The following is a 15,428-nucleotide window of genomic DNA, read 5'->3' on the forward strand; positions in this document are numbered from 1 at the left end:
TATTTCTTGAAAGATCTTCACGATGAATGTGTAATCGAGCAGGAAACTCTCCTAAAATCCCGTGGCATGCTCCAGCTTCATGGTGAAGCATCGCAGTCGGTGAATGAGATGGGGGACGTTCCTGGGTTCTGCATCGCATTTCTTTCCGAATACCGGTGTACTTGAAAAAGACGCGGCGTTTAAAACGTCGGACATTTTCGAGAGCAAAGTGCTCCAATGGCGTAGCAAAACGTTCCTGCGGCCATCCTAAGGAAGTTTGTTCTGACGAGAAGTTGTTTCTGGTGTCGCGCGTTACCTTCACGTTGAAACGCATCGTCGCAAGTTGGTTTATAGTCGCGCTACTATTCCGCGTTGTAATGAATTTTTTACGGAATATCAACCACTGAAAATGCTTGGAAAACGTAGGTATAGAACCAACCTCACCGATCCTACGCTGCTACGCTGCTCCCTAATTTCTAGGACGCGCGAGCCGCCTTCTTCTGTAAGTTATGTGTTCATGGACTTGCGCTCTTACATTCTGTATGGTGTGAAGGCATGTAAACGCCCACTGCAAAATGTTTTCTATTTCGCCGGTTTTACGAGAGTGAGTATGGACATTAAAGTGTGCGATCACTTGTAGATCATTCCAATGTTATCAGTTAACTGAAATTTTTAAGGCAAAGTCACTTACGTTGCTTCCTGGATAAAAAAAACACATGAGTGAGTGAAAAAAATCATATTCAGTCAAAATGGATCTTAGTGCCTAATAATATATTGTGTGAACTTTTTAACAATTTATCCAGAAATATTTCTAGTTGAAACAAGCTACGCGCTGATTATATATTATTTATCGATCTTGAAACATATAGTCTTACAATTGGGCTGAAACTGGAATACGTAATATTATAAATTAAATTGACAAGCCGAACAATTTAATATTAATGCTAATAAGCATCTTTAAAGCACTGTAAATAGTTTATTGCAAGAAATATCTCCTCAGCCGGGATTCGAATCTGAATCTCTCGAATTCCATGCGGGCGTCTTATCAGTTCTACCATCGAGGCAAAAATATAAAAATTAAATTCTCAGCGCGGTGAAGCTTTTTTTGTAACTTTTTGTAATTTATTAATATTGAAATATATACTGAAAAAAAAGATTGGTTGCTGCAACAAAATTTAGATATTAAAAATGGCATAGCATTTTTATATGGCTACAGCAACCAGTGTTTGGTTATAGTAGCAAATTTTTAGTTATGTTTGCCTATCCGCAATGTCAGTATATGATTTCGATAGGCTAATGCAAAAATTTGCTGCTACAACCAAAAATTGATTGCTGCAGTCATAAAAATGCTATGCCATATTTTACTATCTAAATTGTTGCAACAACCAATCTTTTCTTTCAGTGTATATAACAATGTCTAATTGGAGAAACTTAGAAAAAGCGTAGTCATTAAAAAGATGATTTATTTCTTTATTAATGAAAGTTATTCCAGTATTGCTGAAGTTGTATAATAATAATAAATAGAATTTAAACAAATTAATATCTGTAAGAAATTGTCAAATTAACTTTTACATTTTTTTAGTTTTCACCTAACTTGACGACTAGTAAACATGCATTTCTCAATCATGAAAATTGGAATATGCTTCACTCATTACATATATCGAGAGCACGCATTAATTGCAGAATAATTACTATAATATTGTTGAGGATAGCTTTAAAGGGGCCTAGTGGTTTGAAGGGTAAAAAAAAATGGATTTAAAAAAATTTTATTTTCGGAAAGTTGACTGTCTTGAAAATATTTCGCCAAAACTGTTCATAGAAATAACGTAAGATAACGAAGTTATTCACGGTGATGCACAGGTAAAAATTAGGCGCGTTTGAGCTTCGATCTCCGGCTGTTACTTCTTCGGACAAAGAAACATCTGCCGGATTTCTGTCTTTTTCTACATTTCTGTTCAAACGAGAGGATGAATCGTATTATGGCCCAGGAATCGCCGAATATGAAAAATTTATTGTAAGTACTAAAAAAACATAAATATTCTAACTCAAAACTTTAAACGCATTTTTCTCGAAAAGTGTTTTTTCAAATTTGCTAACATTATAGAGAGAATACGGCTTAACGCACAGATCGCCGCTTTTTACACGTTAATTACAACTATTTTCTTCATATCCTAAACCTAAAAAATAATAAAATTTTAAAAACAATAATAGTTTTTTGGCAATATATTTAATGGGAAAAATAATGGTTAAAAAAGGATCTTTTTTTTTTATAAAGGAGTAATTTTAACAAATCGCGTTTTATTATAATTTTGTTAGGTTTATCGTATACATTCAACATTATTAATTACAAATCAATTTGATTTTTTGATTTCAGACAACTAGTTCTGGCTGCACAATGTCAGCAATTTAACATAAATCTATGTGGACACGTTTGCCGCCATTGTTGCCTCTCGGACATTTCTATATATTTTAATTAATAAAAATTCATACTTATTGTATAAAGTGCAAATAAAATATAGGTCCAAATCTAAAATTAATAGCTGTATCCATTTATCCATAAAAAATTCACAAAGAATCGTTGATTGTTTGATCCTTCAAACCACTCGGCCCCCTTAAATCGAAACATTCGATCGATTCTTACGTGATGTAATGTGTACATAATGAAGAAGTGGATGTATTTGTCATTATGAATTATTATGCACCAAGTGCTGCATTTCTTTTAGTCTTACTTACCTTGCAAACTTTGCTTTTATTGTTTTAATTTCGAGAGTTCCAATATTTTATCTATTGTTTAATAAATATAATTCCTTTGTAAAATTGTCAACTCTAAATGGAACGTAACACTTATCACTAATAAGAGAACATATATTTATAGGAAGGGAAGAACGAATTTCTCTTATTTTAATATTTACATTTCGCATCAAATCTCTAAACGCAAAGATCTAATAAGCTTTCCGTCAATTAAATTGGCTAATATGAGGGAGCGTATGTAAAGCGGCTTGGGCGACAGGCTCAAAGTTAAAGCGCGTGTAATCGGTAATGGAAATAGCTATAATGCGCGTTATTAATAAAACTAATACCAGGTTTCACCGACGCGACATACATAACGAGCCTTCCTATACGGGATTGCGACGTGATTCGCGTACTCTATCAGCTTAAGGATTAACTCGTTTCAGTGTTCCAATATCTGGGCATCAGGAGACCTGAAAATTCGTGCATAGCGCCAATAACGCGTCGATGGCGCATGAATTTCCTGATACACCGGACTATCGGACCTATGGATTAAACCGCAGGCTGACTATTGAAATGTCTACGATAAAATATTGTTCTTTCATGAATGAATAATTTAGAGTTTACAAACCAAATCGATTTTTTAAATCCGATGCATGGAGTTGACATCTATTTTATTGGTTTTTTTTTTCAGTAATGCCGCTTCTTTTAAAAACAAATTATATTATATCTGCCTTTTTAAAGAAAAAAAGAAGATATGCTGTGTATACATATATTCTAATGATGTTATAACAATAATAATAATATTTGATATTAATGATGATATTGATGATAATGATATATAATATTTACTATAATGTATTCATTTGCACATCTCAAAAATTATTTTTCTCTTGGCGTAATATCTAAATGTATACATCAAAGAATACTTCTCGCAATAATATCAGAGTTAGCGGATATTAAAATTATTTTTAAAGTACATAAATATTTTTCATAATGAAAATAATTCATCTGCATATAATTTATGAGTGACTGATTTTTAAATTTTCCAGGTAAAGAGATAATTTTGTATATATATTACAGTTTGCATAATTTATACAAAAATTCTTTGCGGAATCGCACAGATATCAACTGATCTAAACTAAAGTTGTTCAAACCAAAGCTTGAAAACACATACACACGGGACTAGTTAAATCGATACCATGAAATATCTGGAAGTTTCAAGAGCATTTAACTGGGAATTAGGCGGCATGGTCAATAAACGCGACGGACCGCAGATGAGTGGAGAACTCTTGCTTACCGTTACACATGTCATGCACGAATGTGGCTGCTCTTGTGTGACGGTGTGACGAAGTGTTTTCGGACGAGAAAGTTTCTCAGAACTTTCACCGAGGAAGCGTCAGGATGGAGAACACGGGACACGGACATACGACATGACTGCCAGCTCATTCCGCACTTCGCCAATGTGTCCGTGGACAAGTTCGAATTAGCAAGTGCGCCAACTTGCGGAATGCCGATTGGTGGTCGTTCGCTCCACTGCACGCTTCCCCAAGAGAAGAAGAGGTATTCACGTTCGCGGAATTCGCACCGGTCACGCTGAAAAAGAACATGCTCTCTCTTCCAAGAAAAGAAAACTTTATCTCCTAGTTATGAATCTTCCTATTAATGAAAGATGGATTGTGATTTGATTTTTCAAATTGTGATTTGAAAATCGGATCTTATCAACTTGTTTAAAAATGACAAGGATTTATGTAGTTGAAAGTATAACAATATCCAGAATTCTTTCACGGAGAAAGATGTTATAAATTCTATACTATCACAAGAGTTTGCGGAACGATGCGAATATTGCTGTTCGTCGTGAGAAAAAGTCTTTCCTCTCTACCTCCCTTACAACTGATTCCTCGCTCCAATTCTGGGAAAATCTCCGTGCCCTTAGCAATGCACGGTCCTCCTCTGCGTCTATACCTCTGCACCTTAGAAACCCTTCCCTCCTGAATAATCATTTTCTTGATACTCTACCGTCTTATTCCTCTAACTCTTTTACTCATCTTCTTTCCTCCTCTCCTCACGTTTCCTCGATCTTCAACTTTGTTCCAATCACTCCCAGTGATCTCTACAATATTTTTAAGCGCATTCGTCTAACTTCTGCTGGACCTCGGGATCTCTCCGGTCGCATGCTGCTACTGTGCCTTCCTCAATGCCTTGATCCCCTTCTCTATATGTTAAATTTCTCCCTTTCTCACAGTACCTTTCCCTCCTCCTGGAAACATTCAATCGTTGCTAAAACTAATAACCCCTCTTCTCCTTTCATCTTTTCGCCCTATCTCGTTCTCCCCTTCCCTCTCAAAGCTGCTTGAGTGTATCTGCTTCTCACAACTTATGCCTTTATCTCAAATTTTAATATCCTTCCCTCCTATCAGTCTGGTTTTTGTCGATCTCATAGCACGACTACGGAATTGTTTCACATCTCTGACGTCGTGCTTCGTAATTTCGACAATACGATTGTCGCCTTACTTTCATCGTCGCGCTGGACTTCACAAAGGCTTTCGATACCGTCAATCATGACCTACTTTTAGTCAGACTCAAGTTATGCGGTCTTTCTCATCCTGCTCTCTCGCTAATCTGTTCGTTCCTTACAAATCGCACACAGCAAGTCCTCATATAATCCTTTTCCTTTTTTCTCCTCTACTCGTACCGTTCTCTCTGGTGTTCACCAGAGTTTCATTCTCGGACCCTTATTTTTTAATATTTTTGTCTCTGATTTGTCTAATGTTTCTCTGTCTTCCGAGCTCTTCATGTATGCAGATGACGTAATTCTTCTCAAATCCTTTCACCCATTCGATGCTTTAGCAACCTGTTCTGCTTTGAATACAGACTTAAAATCTATTACCGAATGGTCCTCTAATAATATCCTGCATCTAAATCCTTCTAAATCATCCTTGCTAATTGTCGGTTCCTCAACATTGTTATCCCGTATTCAGTTCATTTCTCTTAATTCTATTCCAATTTCTCGCTTCTTTTCTATTAAGATTCTTGGTGTCCATGTTGACTCTTCATGGTCATTCGAATCATACGTGGCCGTCAAGTGTCGGGGCTGCTTACGCTCGTTTACGTCTTTTTTATCCCCTTCGCCATATCCTTTCCTTCTCTCAAAAACTCCACTTCTCAATTTGTTATTTCTCTATTTGATTACGTTGATGTTGTCTACGTTCCGGCTCTTAACCAACATTTACTCAATCGTGTACAACGTATCCAAAATTCTTGTCTCCGCTACTCCTATTGCGTCCGTAAATACGACCATATATCTCCGTATTACCAGAGATCTAGCTGGCTTAAGATTTGGCAACCTTTATTTTCCACCTGTGCTGCCTTGTATTTTCTCTCCTTCGCTCCAATACTCCTCTGTATCTGCAACGTCTCCTTCAGTTGAACTCTGAACATCATTCCTCTTTTAACCCTCTTGTCATCAGATACCAAGATTACTTATCCTTCCCCATATATCGGTCCACTAAGTTCCATGCCGCTTTCTCCTACACCTCTGTCAAATATTTTAATTCCCTTCTTGATTCAATAAAAACCTCTCCCTCTCTCTCCTCCTTTCGTTTTGCTGCCTCGCGTTTCATCGCATCACTCACAATATTTAAACGAGACTGATGTAATTGGTGTGTTTGCGGGTGTATGCGCGCATGTGTATGTGTGTTAGTGTATGTGTGTGTGTGTGTGTGATGATTTCAGCTATTAGTTTACCTCTTATTGCATTGTTGCCTTATTCTGGTTTTGTTACTGGTAGGCTTTGTAACAGCAATTTTGCTGACGCCTAACCATTTGCAAGCTACTATTGTCTATTGTATTTATATTTATGTTAACTATAGTCTATTGTATCATATTTTATGTCTATTACTCTGTTAACATGTAGTCTTTTTCATATAGCTTTGCAATAAACTAAATTAAATTAAATTAAATTAAATAAATAGCAGTTTTTTTTGTTAATGAATTGTTTTTTTGTGGAATTTAGAATGTATCCTTTTTGTTCTAAATTGTCAAAAATGGTATTATTTTTGCAAATAATATTTTTTTCTAAAAAAGGTATAGGCAAATTACAATTAAAAACGAAATGTGTAGTTCTTTAATATTGCTATTGTTATTATTAATTCATACAACATATTTATAATTATTTTTCTAGGAAAAAAAATCTAAGAAAGATAAAAAAAAATGTAAAAAGTTATTTATATAAAAAATATTGCTAAATATGTATTATTAAAAATGTGATATTCAAAAAAGTATGTAAATAAAATAGATATGAGTAAAGCAAAAATCAATCAATATAAAATTTACAAAGAATTATAAAGCTGTTATAATCAAAAATGAAAAAAGAAATTATAAATTTTGAAAAGATTTAAATCTCCAACTCCCTCCTCTCTCCGGCTACGTCTATGACTAAAAAGTAATTCAATTTTGTTCATGAGAATGCTCATTTAAAGAACAGAAACTTCAAAATAATGTACATATTTCCAAAATGTTGATTCTGAAAAAGTCATATTGTTTGACACAAAATATCGCTTTGCTTGACATTAAATTACCTTACATATTTTAAAATACCTTATCGGTATAAAGGATGAAAAGGACATACATTCATGCATAGTGGAATATGGAAAAATCATAATTCATGGTCAAAGTACTGCGGCATTCATATTACGGCACGTCGCATCGCACTGTCGGTATGCGAGCGCATCTTACACGGAATTTGATGCAGGTATGCCGTGCAGGATGATCATGTGACGCCAGTGGTACCCTGGAGCTGTTGTCGAATAGACATAAAGGGGCCTTGCTATCATGATCCCCTTCAGCTGCCAAATCCTGAGGACGATCCCATCTACGAGAGCCTCGACACTCGAGGCTGTCTCGTAGCCATGAAAGCCATTGTAAATGGGACACTCTATTCCTCGATTGCGCTAATCGCCCTTCTCTTCGTCTTGCAGATACGTACCCAATATTCGACGTAATAAACACGCGGACAGTTGAATACAAATACCCGTGTAATACCAACACCGCGTGTTTAGTTAATTCTCTACCGCTACTTAATGGTCTCTTCCCTTTATCGAAGATCTTAAATCTTGAGCAAAGTAATTATCTGTACATAAACGCACCCGCTAATGCCTGAAGCTTCATAACGCGAATAGTAAAGTTTAATGTCCCAAACAAATTTACAATTGTGTACGGATGTTTTTCGAGAACAATTGTCTAACAAGACATTAAATCACCGATACTATAAATTATGTAATTATTACATGGAAAGAACAGTTTTACACACTAAAATATCTAAAAATTATCTAGACAAATCTATAAAAATAATTTTGTTCAACTATCAAAATAATTATGTAGATCGCGCAAACACTGACTGCCAAAATATTAAAATTTTTTGCAGCATTGCTCATCATAATAGTTTATTCTATTGTACATAATTTGATTATTTTGATCTAACAGAATTATTTCAGATCTATATTTAGTTAAATTCTTAAATATTTCACCAAAATCATTCTTTTTGTGTAGGTTAGGTGAATATTAATCTCACAAACTTCTATTATGCATTTACATAATATACAATATATATTATCTTTATAATAAAGTCATGTCGCGCGCCATTTAGTGTGAGATAAAAATCATACACAAGATGTAAAATTTTAATGTATGCAACAAGTATTACCAAGTATGCAACACGTCGTAGGCAATATTTTTGTTTATAATCAACAATATATTATCTTTCATTTGTTTAGATTAAACTGTATATGTTTTTACTGCATATTACATATCATCTTTCATAATGATCTTAAACACCCAGTATGTGGTACTTTATTCTACTGCAGTAAATATATAGCTACCAGCATCACATTTTACCGTGAATTCACTAGGTGTTAGCGTACTAGTGTAACATGTATATAGAAGTTTGTGACTAATCCAAATATCCAAGTTTTAGTAGATAATGCAAGAGAAATTTAAAGTATTATTACGAATGTGGCATGTTCATCCTTTGTGTACTCGTTATATTTACATTTTTACGCAACCTTCGTGATTAATCCAACTTGCGAGTGTTCGCCATTTCGTAACGCGCAAAAAGCAGCGTGCACCGGCATTTCCAGTTCACGTCCTTCGCGGCTCGTTTCATCCAGTTCAAATTTAATTCCGCTTTCGGTACCCTTTGGGTAAGGTTCCCGAACGCGATCTTGATTATATTAACCTGATGCGGTTAATTTAACGCACCATGCTGTATGTAGCCGTTATTTCAGCCACCTGTAAAAAGTACGATAATTTTATCAACTTCTTTCTCGAGTCACACTTGTGTCTTTTGCTTTTCTCGCACTTATACATTATTTCTGATCGAAACGATCATGAAATAATATCTAAATACAGATAGAGAAAATTGTCATTTCCTTTATGGCGCGACTTAGAAGCAAAATGTAATAAAATGTTTCCGACAAATGAAGAAGAGACTTGATAGATCGGCGTATCGTAACATTCCTATGTTTTTATGAGAGAAACTACATTGCCGGAGATTGTGAGACTTTAAGAGAGACAATACACAATGCTGGTGCGAGGAAAGAGACAAAAAATAGAGGAGAAGACAAAGCGATGGAGGTATATTAAAGAAAAGAATGACAAAAGAGTACGACAGAACAAGGAAGTGAGTCTGGTGGATAGAAGTTAAAGGGTGAAAAGAGAAACTGAATGGGACAGATTGTAAAACAAAGGATATTGCATCACATCTTGATGATGAGCGTACATCCTCTCTCTCTCTCTCTCTCTCTCTCTCTCTCCTCCAATCAGAGATGAAATATTTCTAAATCTTCGAATTACAGATCGCGGTTAAAAATATACGACTATTTTTTCCCGCGCGGAGAAATAAATACAGCGATAATTTCAAGGAAAAATAATAAATAGCAGCCACAAGAGATAAATAGAAAAAGATAGAAAAAGCAAAATCCTTGATAAAGGATTTTGCAGTATATATTGTTCTGTACTTTTTCGTCACCACCGGTGGTCACGTACGTACATACAGTGACACGCATAAAACATTTGCTCGCGTACTTCAGATTGGCGCGGCCGCACTATATCGACGCTCGAGTCGACGCTCGATTTTACTGCCGTGAGAAATGCAGGCGCTCGATCGGATTCGATAGGTCGCATTGCCCGGATAGCTGTACGGCCGTCTGGATTTTGGGAATGCCGCCGGACCTAATCTCTGGCAGATCGAGCGGGGCTGGTAGCGCGCGACCGTCCGCGAATCAAATCAATCGGTGACAAATAGACTGAACGAGCGAACGGGCGAGCGAGCCCCCTCGTCTTCGGCGGTATAACGTTGCCATCGAGTCGTTGCGCTCGATCGCCGAACTTGATGGAATTTGATGGAGATTTTGCGCGGTAAACGAGGAGCGATTCCGCAAAACTCAATCTCGCTGCTTACACTCGTTTCGAGAGAGTGCGTCGAGCCAGCTGTACCATCGGGCACGTGATTCGGAAAATAGATTTGAATAACCGATCGCGCGTTAATCCATCCTTTTTAATCGAATGGTAGAAATGTCATTTCTCCTTCGATTAATTTTAATCGCTGCGCAATCTCCTTTTTCCAAAATGTTTCTAGACTTTCTGTCCAATACTTCATCTATTCACTTCGTCTATTTCGTGCAAATTCGTTTTCGCGTGAAAACTTTTAATTCTTGGATACATATAAATATAACTTATTGGGAATAGTCATTTGAGATATTTTTATGTCTTAGCGTTGAAAATGTATGTGCACTGTTGTAAAATATTTTTTGTATGATTATTGATTAACATATTTTCTTTCTTTTTTAATAACTATCCTTTATAAACTTTTGAATATATAGTTCTATTAAAATATCGCAATAAAAAAGTGTTATTTTAATTAAAAACTTTATTTTTCAAAAATACTGTCAATTAACGTTTTTATTCCGTTTAATATATATTTATTTGGTTTTTTATTACTTTTTTCAAAAAATTGTGATTGATTCTGTATTCATAATATTTTAAAATATTTAAAAAATTGGAAAACGATTAATAATATATACAATATGTTATTCAAAAATAATTTTAATTGGGATGTAAAAGCATCTTCTGTGATCATTTAAAAACAAAAATTTAGGTGACTATTTTCGGGTTAATAAAATATATTTTTATATACATTCTATTTCGGTGATATATGTATATAGCAGACAGGGAATCATGATTGATTGAGGTAGCTCTAGATATTTGACATTGACATGTAATAACGATGCAAGATCAGTTTTAATTTTATGCTATTACATTAACGTAATCCATGCGAATATCTATGCACTATAATTCTCGTATAAATTTAAAATAAATATCTATAACAAATAAATACTAATAATTACTGATAGATATTCAATAAAAAAGTTTAATCCCTTAAGAAAAGTTCTTCAGAACACCGAGATTTAATGAACACAATTCCAATTGTTACAATTCGAAGATCGGCGTGAAATCTCTTGATGACGCTTCGGATAATCGATCACCGAGTTAGATACGCTTAACAAGGAATTCTACTCCTGAGAATAGTTGTGGGTGATAAATAAGGGGTCGGAGATACACAAACGTCGATAACACGCCACCGACAAAATACCGTCGAACTCCTTTTGCGAAGAAGCGTTACCAATCGATCCGATCCGTAAGATAGAGCTCTGAGTATGATGACTGAATACAGAATCGTGTGGCGGTCATAAATCGCTTTGTTCTCCTTCGGCGCATCCGTGCGGGGAAAGTCTTTTGGGACGGAGATCTCATTTCATTTCCAATGACGATAAAAATTACGTCGAAGATGAGACGTTTAATCGCGCGGCGATCAACACTTCTCGTTAAAGCGCGACATCGTCGTGTCGATGCACGATTGTAGGAACGTCGTCGGTCGCTCTCTATATTTAACGGCCCTCGACCAGATTTATTTCAGGATCACGAAGCGCTGCCACTCGCTTCATCCGGAATCCTCCATCCTTGCGGGCAGGATGCCGCGTGACGTATTCGGAAATAGATGAGACTTTGTAGGAATTGAACGATGCGCCGATTCGAGAGAACGGCGAGGCGGTGTATGCTAACAACTGCGATTCAAACTCGCGTCATCGATTTCCAGAGGAATAAGGCGGAGAGGCTGGGGCCGACCGTACACGGTGTTGTGCGAGAGCCCACGTATGAATTTTGCAAACAGCCATCGCTGTGAAAGATCGGAAGATGCATCGTGATAAAAGAGCGTATACCGTCGAAGGCTCAATGCGATTCTGTCAACATGGGCGATACGCAAAATATACTTAAACCGCGCAAAACGCAATGACATAATAGCAAAAGCACGGCTATTGCATCTCTTGCACAAGCAAATAGAAAATTGCGGCTGTATGTCAAATGTTTTTCCAAATAATGAATCAAATTGCAAGAAGGATTATAATTCGAAGCATAAGCGGAATTTATATGAAACAAATAGTTTTAATGAAGTGTGTGTATCTAAAAATTTAGCTGGATCGAGCTGAAATAATTTTGTAATGCCATCAAAATAATTATGTAGGATGTTTAAATTAGTTGCTATAGAACGTTAAAACTTTTTACTCATCAAGTTTGAAAGTTTTTTTATAATATTTTGATGATGAAAATTATTTTTAGACGTGTATTTAGCTCAATTTTAGGTATAAAGTATTTATATTTTGAACAATGTTAGATGAAATTTGACTGAAAACATTTAACACCTATAATCTGTAAAATAAAACGCCTATTTAGTGAAAGGGTGTCTTGGTATCTAATAATATTTTTTTCTGTTAATCTTACAATTTCCAGTTCAAGCAAACTGCTCACTAATTATTTGTGTTTTGAAACAGCTGTAGACTAGAGTACGTAATATCATAAATTGAATTGACAAGCAACTTAATATTATTGATGTTAATGAGCATCTTTAAAACACTATAAAGAATTTATTGCGGAAAATATTTATATTCTCGTTATATCTTAATATAGTGCATATATTTTTCAGTTTTATCGATAAATGCCTGGATATGGATTTATTTCTGAAATTCTATATAGTATATGTAGAAACATAAATTGTATGTTAAATGCTCGCAATTATATCGATAAAAATAAGACGTGAATACGAACCTATTTGTATATCTCTGGCGTTTGTATTTTTTTAAAAAGATTAACATAAGCAACGTATGTTTCTAAGGTCGATACAATTCCCGTATATAGAGACTGCAATTGTACAATATAAACGAATATCGATTCGGATTGCTGATATTTGATAGCACAAGACGGGAATATCCGGATATCTAATATATATTCCGTGTTCCGTCCAACTGCGTCGAATGGCTACACGATAGCACGTAATTCCGAGGAAAGGAGAATCGCCTCGTTGCTGCAATTCTTATGCAAGCTTATCGGAGACATTGTATCCCGATGAGAAACACATGTTTCTCTGAGTGGCGATTTTAAGTAATTCCATCAGATCAGCGTTTAATGAAATAATAATACCAGGCTTTACAGTAATCTCACCGTGAACAATTGAATGGCGTTGCAGCTCCTTCTGTTTGATTCTGCGGTACCGCAAGCGAGACTATGTTAGAAAACCGCGCAGGATGAAAAAAGTATAACGCGGACTCAATTTAAACTGTCACATACGCCAGCAAGAAACGCGCCGCAACGGAGAGATATCACGCAGATCCCGGGAGGATTTATTTCGTTGCATCCTGCGCTTCGCGTCCGCCCGCCATCGCTAAAAGTGACAAGATTTCAACCCCTCGTTCCTTTTGACATTTTCATCCCTTTTATCTCTTTGCACCTTTCCCTCGCACGCTGTGCTGTTATGGAGAGTTTCTCTGTGAATCCGTAACGAATGACCTGCTCATAAATACATCGACGTCTATGGATAATCCATAGGAAACGTTTGCAACGGAAATCGGCAGCTTAAGAGAACGCAAAATGACATATCCTTTACAAAAAAGGATAATTATCAAAGTAGCATTTAAAGCCTATTTTACAATTGCGTAAGCGTAGTTGTAAGGCCGGAATCAGACTACGCATTGAAGATTGAGATTGAAGATTGACGATTGAAATTCGACCAATGACGGCAAAGGAATTTTAGCTTCTATTGTTTTGATTGGTCAAATTTCATGCTTCAATCTTCAATCTCAATTTTTAATGCGTAGTCTGATTCCGGCCTAAGTGGTTGTAGTTGTAAGAATTGACCAATCACAGTCGAATATTCTTCTCGTATTCGGCAGTGATTGTTGAGTTTTTACCACTACAATCGTTTACAACTACGCTTACGCAATTGTAGAATAGGCTTTACTGTAGAATATATCGATATTGAAATGGCACAGTATATTGCTGTTGAAACATAAATTTTGGTTCGTAAAAATAGGCCACTCTTTTACACTGAAAGAAAGTTCTGATTGTACCAACAAGAAATACAAATTGAATTTTTATTATAAATTAGAATTCTGGTTATATCGTAATTAAATTTCTTTATCTTGACTAGAATGTTTGATATATAGATTTAACTATAAGTGTTTGATTTATGTCTTACTCATTGAATTTATCTAAATTTTAATTAATGTAACAAGATCAATTTTTTCTCTAATATAATTAATGTAACACAAGATTTTCATACATTTCACACTTTCAATATATATTTCTAATCTAAACTTTTTATAAATATTTATAATTTAGACTTTTATAAATACGAGAATGACTTAATAATAATATTAACAGAAAAAAAAGAAAAAATAAACACACTATCTTTCATCTACATAGAGTATACAGTCTAATGTTTTCTCATAACACAAAAAGAATGATTTTGCTAAAGTATCTAAAAATTTAAGTAGAGATCTGAAAATAATTTTCTTAAATTATCTTATTAAATAATTATGTAGGGAAATCTCAAACATGATAAGTAATATTACAAAAATTTTTGATGTTGTAATAATTAGTTTAAACATCCTACATAATTATTTTGTTAGTCCAATAAAATTATTTCCAGATCTGCTTCCAGCTAAATTTTTAGATTTTTAACAAAACCGTTCCTTCCGTATAAAATAAAATATACAGAGCATCCGGTAAAGACCTTAACAACTGAGATTATTTTAAGACGAAAATCCTAATACCCAAATGTCGAGGCTATAATTTGTAAGTTTCTGAATTCTAAGCATTTAAAGTTAGCAAATCATACGACTCCTAAAGTTCGCGTATTCAAGTGTGGTACAACGCAAAATGCCAACCACACCTGAATGTGCGAACTTTAATATGATTCGCTAACTTTAAATGTTGTAATTCAAAAATTATTATAACCTCGATATCTTAACCCTTGAACACCACACTATTTTCGCCACCTGATTTCACCACACATGGGTTATGGTAACCCTGGAGTCTTCTTTTGCTTTTATCTCGGGATCTAATGCATCAATTTTAGCTTTTTTTTTTTTTATATAATCCGTATTGTGAACGATGGTTATACGTTGAAAATGACTCAAACGTAGTCGAAACGTATGTACGATTTTTATGTATGATTATATTTGAATTTCTTATTATACATATATATTTACTGGTTCGATGCCCTTCTATTACTAATATTGTTTTATACCTTATTGAACCTTTGAATTCTTTATTTTTTTTTTTTAATCGATACAACAGACAGTAAGGAAAAAGAATATATATATATA

At 34.9% G+C, this 15,428-nt stretch overlaps 1 protein-coding gene across 1 annotated transcript; it reads left to right on the forward strand.

Moving 5' to 3' along the window:
• The first annotated feature begins 7,142 nt into the window (after window positions 1–7,142).
• LOC108768341 (uncharacterized) lies at window positions 7,143–9,971 on the forward strand. The gene is given in 3 exon segments (XM_083287377.1): window positions 7,143–7,153; window positions 7,463–7,685; window positions 9,885–9,971. Coding segments are annotated over 3 exon segments (321 nt in total).
• Window positions 9,972–15,428: the final 5,457 nt, after the last annotated feature.

Source organism: Trachymyrmex cornetzi, unplaced genomic scaffold (assembly GCF_001594075.2).
Source record: "Trachymyrmex cornetzi isolate Tcor2-1 unplaced genomic scaffold, Tcor1.1 scaffold782, whole genome shotgun sequence".
In the NCBI taxonomy this organism is placed as follows: domain Eukaryota; kingdom Metazoa; phylum Arthropoda; class Insecta; order Hymenoptera; family Formicidae; genus Trachymyrmex; species Trachymyrmex cornetzi.